At 50.6% G+C, this 6,210-nt stretch overlaps 1 protein-coding gene across 6 annotated transcripts in view; it reads right to left on the bottom strand.

Moving 5' to 3' along the window:
* TMEM8B (transmembrane protein 8B) overlaps positions 1-6,210 on the bottom strand; it is a 28,569-nt gene that overhangs the window by 22,153 nt on the left and 206 nt on the right. For 3 of the 6 annotated variants that reach the window (XM_027769840.1, XM_006143151.3, XM_027769841.1), the window contains exons 1-2: positions 5,336-5,885; positions 266-455 (exon numbers count right to left, since the gene is read on the bottom strand). In XM_027769840.1, coding sequence (XP_027625641.1) covers positions 266-455; positions 5,336-5,843 — 698 coding nt within the window. In that variant the 5' untranslated portion in view covers positions 5,844-5,885. Of the gene's footprint in view, positions 1-265; positions 456-5,335; positions 5,886-5,971; positions 6,060-6,210 lie in introns of those variants that run through there. The other 3 variants (XM_027769842.1, XM_006143152.3, XM_027769843.1) reach the window with 3 other exon arrangements.

Here is a 6,210-nt window from a genome sequence, read left to right as displayed (position 1 = left end):
TACACTGACATGCACAACCAAGTTGTTTCAGGTCAGGGGTCAGGCCATAGGAACAAAGGTCAGCTCAAGCACTCACAGAATCACACAGTAGTTGAGAAGGGATCAGGTGACAGAGGACAGGGCCCTCACACAATCACACTTCAGTGTGGACAAGGGAGAGGGACAGGGTCAGCAGGTCAGCTTAGATACTCATAAAGCCACACTTCAGCTTAGAAAGTTATCTGGGGTTGGAAGTGGAGACTGAGAGATTAACTCAGACACTCACACAGTTACACTTTGATCTGGGCAGTGGTCACCAAAGGTTCCCCCCTGCTCCTTGAAGATGATGAGGTTCCAAACAGCCAGGAATGTGTCCTCAGGAACATGGAAGTGGAATAGCTCAGTGCTGGCGAAGGAGCGGAAAGGACTCAGCTTGCGGGGTGAGCAGGTGGAGTAATCGGTCAGGAAAAGGCCTCCTGGGAATCAGCAGAAAGAAAGGAGCAAAGAAGGACAGAGAGCATTTCCGTTAAAGAGGCAGGCCAAGCTTCCTCTCCAATAACACTAATTCAACAAATGCTCTCCTCTGAGTTGGGTTTTATGCTGCCCTAGCCATCACCTGGTTTAATCCTTACAGTAATCTTATTAAAACAAAACAAAATGCCTTTTACAGATAAGGAAATTCAAAGTTAGACCAAACAGAGGATTCAAACCCACTCCTGTCTAAATCCAAAACCAGGTCCCTTTATACAACCTCACAGCTACCCCTCACATAGGAGCCATTGTTCTCTTCTTACCAAGCAAGCCTAACAAAACAGAGGTGTGGAAGGAGTGCACGCATGTGTGTGTGTGTGTGTGTGTGTGTGTGCGTGTGCTTGTGTGCGTGTGTGTTTTGGCAGGGGCCCTAAAGCAACTGAGCAGGCTGGAACTCCACCTGCGGGGCTGGGGAGTCAGCAGGGAACTGTGTACCTTCCTTGTTTGTTTTCTTCCCTTTTCTGTTCCCCTGTGGTCAAGAGCAATAAAAACCCTCAGAAGCTTTACAAGAGCTGTCTGTATCCTGGCTCAAGGCAGGAGAGGGGAGGAGAAAGTGTGGTGAGGCTACAAGGGGCCTACTTGGGTGGCAGAGGTAAGGACAGAGACTGGCAGGCTACCATGAGAGTCCTCAAGAGAAGAGGAAAAGAGAATTGTCAAGTCCTCTAGGGTCAGAATGAACTGCCAGGGGGAGGTTCCCCAGAGGGAGGCGCAGTAAGGTAGTCAGTTGATGACCCAGTGGAATCTCAAATCACTTGGGAATAGTCAAAGTAGGCAGGTTGGGAGGTGGGGAGGAAGTGGTCATCTCTAGCTGAAATGTCCAGATTCCTGGTCATGGATGTCAGGAGCAGCCAGGGTGAGCAGGAAGGTGGTGTCAGCTGCAAGGCAGACATGACCCAGTTGCTCAGCTCACTAGGGAAAACAGACCCCAAATAGCAAGCAAGGTCCCCTAGAATAAAGCTCCGAGGAATCTGACTGCTTGAGACTTCAGACCAGCCTCCCAAAAGCCCAGGAGAAAGCCTCCAGGACAGCTGAGAAGGGGAGAGACATGAGCAGCCTCAAGACAGAATAAGAGTTGGGGATTAGAGAAATCCTGAGGGGAATTTTCAGTCAAGTAGGAAATATCCACAAGGCTTACCTTATCTGATAATCTCCCTCTATAGAGATGGGAAACATAAGTACAAAAATGAGGTGTCTGAAATAACAGAGAAAGAGGTATCTGGGAGAGGGAGGCTGCTGGAAGAGAGAATGCTGATGAAGGTCGGCCCCACTGAACTGGAGCAACCTCGGGAGTCACCCTGCAGAGAGCTGCCCTATATAAATGATGGCCATTGGCTCTAGACTGGCCTCTGCTCATCTTCCAAGGTTGTGGTTACAATTGAGGACTACTCGGTTCAGCTCAGATCACATGATCAGTCTCAACGTCAGCAAGACCTGCCACTCTACAAGCTGACCACTGCCCAGAGAGACTCACAGAGCAGTGTCTAGAGAACAGTAGAGATGCATCCAAGAGGGATGAAGGGAAATGGCAATAACTGATAGGGAAGATAGGCTTCCTAGGAACCTTGGCTGTGACAACTGGGAGGCAGAAGGCTAACAGCTGAACAGCTTGGATACTATTGTTCCAAGGAGTCAGAGTTCTGGAGCACCCTCTGCTGGGTTGGGGAAGGGCTGCTTCTCCTCAAAGCTGGGACCAGGGATGGGTCATCAGATCAACTACTGCTACTGTTAGAAGAAATGTTGGTTATTCCTCAGTAAAGACCCTCAGAGACCAAGTGAAAAGTAGCTGATGACCACAGGGAAACGTGGACAGACAAGCCCAAAGAGCTCCGGGATTCAAAGGACCATGGTATAGCTGGAGAACTGGAGAACTAACTAAGTTATCCCCAAAATGGCCACAGGCTACAGAGGGGTCACAGACTAGGCTGGTAGGCAATAGAAATGAGCAGCAGTTGGGAAGCCTGGGAGCGATCTAGAAGTTTTGAAGTCAGATACTTGAGAAAGGGTCCATAGCCCTTTTACCCAAAGCTTTAGTTTGGAGTTTCAACGGGCCTACCAGAGTTGTGTTACTAAGGAAATGTGGGCAAAGCCCTAGCCAGGCTCAGATGAACCTGGCCTGAATATCACAGTACTTCTAAGATGAAGCTAGGGTGCTTTCCTACCACCACCCAAAAACCACACACCCATGCATTCACATACACATGTGTACACACACACACACACAAACACACACACAGAGGCTGAGGATGGCCCTGCTACTGATAACACTACATAGAACAAAAAGTAATTTCCCTTTTTCTTTTTTCTTTTCTTTTTTTTTCTTTCTTCCTTCTTTCCTTGCTGTTTCTTCCTTTCCTTCTCTTTCTTCCTTTCCTTCTTTTTCTTTCTTTTCCTCCTTCCCTCCCTCTCTCTCTCTTTCCTTCTTTCTTCTTTCTTTTACCAAAGGGTGCATACACTCACCAGAAAAAGAGAGAGAGAGGGAGAAAGCACCTCCCCATGGAGTGTGGTCATGCCACAATCCCTTCTCCTCCGTTTCTCCATCCTGATGAGATTTGAGGCATGCACACATACACGCCTAGCATGTCTTTCAAGCTGCCAGGGCTGAGATTTAAACTCTACAGTCAGCTATGTGAGTTCCAGCTCCCTTAACCACCAGGCCACTGGGGCGGCCCTCATAAAGTAATTTATTCAGATGGCGAAGAATGTCTGGGTTATCAACTACAGCCAGCTAAGCCTAAGGAAAAGGTCCAAGATTCAAGGTTGAGACAGGAGACCCAGGAGGTAACTTCCATTCCTAAAGTGAGACTGAAGTCAACAATATAAGCATTTGTGCAGCTCTGCGCTATGATGGTCCTATGACCCTGCCAACCTCTTCTCAGGCAAGCCCATCACCACCACTAAGTTATCTCTGCACACCAGGCCACAGTTGCCAAGACGTGGACTATTAACTGCACAAAGGGCAGCCCTGCCTGCAGCTGGGCCTATTCATTGCTCCTTTTCTAACTTCATTATGATTCTTCACAAAGCAAATGAGCCTTCTTCTGGGTAATTACGCTCACATTCACAACTTTCTGCTTTGTATATCCTGTGGTTATCAGTCACCCTCCTCTCCTAACCAGCCCAGTGCTTTTGCTCAATGGGCTCCTGAACAAAGAAGCCAAGATGGCAGGCATAGAAACTATGACTTGCCAACAGTATGGGCTCAGCCTCACCAAAACACTAAAGCTGACCAGCCACTGCCTCTGCTGAGTGTCCAACTTGTCAGTGGCAGTAACCACCATTGAGCCTGCCCCTGGCTCCTTCCTTCCAGGAGAAGGGCTGGGGACAGATGGATTACTTATATAAGCTGCGGGGGATACCCAACACCACGTTGGACCTAGGAACTACCTACTTCATTTCTGAAGGTAACACAGAAGCTCTCTGTATCAAGACCAGGCAGAGCTGAAGAGGAATGTGTATAGGCCACATGTCCTCTCCCTCTCATGCAACAACACAGGCATTCAGGACACATCAGCTCACATGCATCCCACACAACATACATATGCCCACACTCACCAACACACAAGCATGTACATATACTACACATGCCAACATTCCCACAAATCTCACAAATCAATTACACACAGAGACACATACATGCCCAGGCATCTCTGCAGGGGGTGTGGCCTTTGGTGTGCATTGGCCTCAGGCTTGTACACTGAAGCAGGCTCCCAGAGCTCATTGAAACCTCCTCCCTAACCCCAGCTGCTTTGTTAGCTGTTATTGTCAAAGACTCCATCAAACAGAGCTCCATCCTGTCTAGAGTGCCACCCTCCAGAGGTGGTTAGGGGTCAGAGCCATAAGACTACAGTGATTTCATGAGGGGCACATCTTTATGGCACAGCCCCTGGGCCAGAACCTACTCCTCCTCCCACATTCCACCCTCTAGGAACTTGGACCTCTCTGTCTCCTATCCATCTCTCCCTTGCTGGATGGTGGCCTGAGGTTAACACCTGGCAAATGAAGAACAGACTGTGGATGAAGCCCCTTGTGGGCAGAAATGGAGACAAGAGGCTGTGCTTTGGGGTTTTCCCCATTTGATCTGTTTTTCTATTAGGCATACATTGCAGTGGGGGAAAGAAAACAGTGATATAAGATAGAAATTACAAAACCTTTTTCTGGCCCTAGCATTGCCATTTCTAAGCTGTATAACTTTGGACAAATTGCTCCCTTGCTGAGCCTCAGTTTCCCCATTTGTAAAATGGTTTCTGAGTTTCAATCCTGCTCTAAAAAATCTCAGAAATTATTCCTAGGCAAATCAAGATTTTTTTGGAATAAGACTATTTTAAAAAAAGAAGAAAAACTCATTATAATGGCAACTAACCCATGTCCATCTGTTTGCCACATGATATCTTCAAAACTGTTTTCTCAACCCTGTTCAAATGCATGCGGACTATCCCAGAGGTTTAGGCTGTATCTTCCCACACTAGACTAGAGACTTCTGGTATAAGACTATGTCTCTCCCACCAAACTGTGAGAGCAGGAGCAATGCCCTCAAGACTCCTTAGGAAAGCAAGGGTCAAAGTGAGGTCAGGAGGGACACCAGGAAAGAAAACCTTCCAGTCTCCATCCTAGGGACTATTAACCACCTGCTGAGCTTCAAACCCAGTTACCACTTTTCTGACCCTGTTGATTCCTCTGTCATGTAAGTCTTCTCTCCTCCCTGACTCTCCCCACTTCTTCCCCCAGTGATCTAGTCCCCAAGGTCCCACCTCTCCTGAATCTCTCCAGCCCACCCCTCCCTACCAGAACCCATCCCTGCCTCAATCTTTCCTGCTTCTGCACTCACCAGCCCCTGGGCCAAGGACAGAGAACAGCAACAGCAGCAAAAGGGCTGGAGGCAGCTGGAGCCCAGACCTGAGTCGAGGCTGGGAGAGGGGCAGAGTATGAGAGAGAGGGGGGACTAGTGGGAGAGAATTGGGTAAACTCAGAGATAAGGGCAAAGGCTGAGATAATGGGTTAGGCTGGACTGGGCACTGGGGCTTAAACAAGGACAGGTGGTGGGATGAAAGGAGGGGCTCTGATGGGGACTGGAGCAAGGACCAGGGTCTGGCCAGCGGCTTAAGCAAACACTGGGAATGGGGTTGGGACAGGGGGTGGAACAAGGACCCAGGTGGGGATGGGGGCCAGGCCAGGGGATAGGACAGGGACTGGAGGGGGACCCTGGACCTGGACCTTGGCATTTGCTGGGACCCCGGCCGGAGCTGGGACCGTTTTGGAAAGAGGGGCGAGGGCGGAGCTGGGGGCCAAGGCCGGGATCGGGATAGGACAAGGGGCCGGGACAAGGGCTGGGCCATGGCCCGGGGCGGGGGCGGGGCCGGACAGGCCAGCGCGGGGCGCTCGCAGAGCTGACCCTCGGCTCCGCTCCCCACCCCCAGGGGGTGGCCTCCGGTGTCCTCGCGGGCCCGGGGCCGGGGTCGGGGACCTGGATGGGAGTTCAGGCCTGGGCGACTCCGGGCTGCGCTGAACCCGCGATAACCAGGCCCCGCGGCGGCGGCCTCTGCCTGACGTCATATGACGCTCCGCCCCTCGACCAGTTCAATTGGTCCCTCTCACTAAAGCCCGCCCCCCTGCCGTATTCTATTGGTCTCTAACTTAGTCCTGCTGGGCTTCTCAGACTGACTCCGCTCCAGCTCCAGCTACACCAGAACGCCTTTCTCAGCC

Source organism: Tupaia chinensis, unplaced genomic scaffold (genome assembly GCF_000334495.1).
Source record: "Tupaia chinensis unplaced genomic scaffold, TupChi_1.0 Scaffold000093_1, whole genome shotgun sequence".
NCBI classification, from domain to species: domain Eukaryota; kingdom Metazoa; phylum Chordata; class Mammalia; order Scandentia; family Tupaiidae; genus Tupaia; species Tupaia belangeri.
This window is presented reverse-complemented; position numbering and strand designations above follow the sequence as displayed.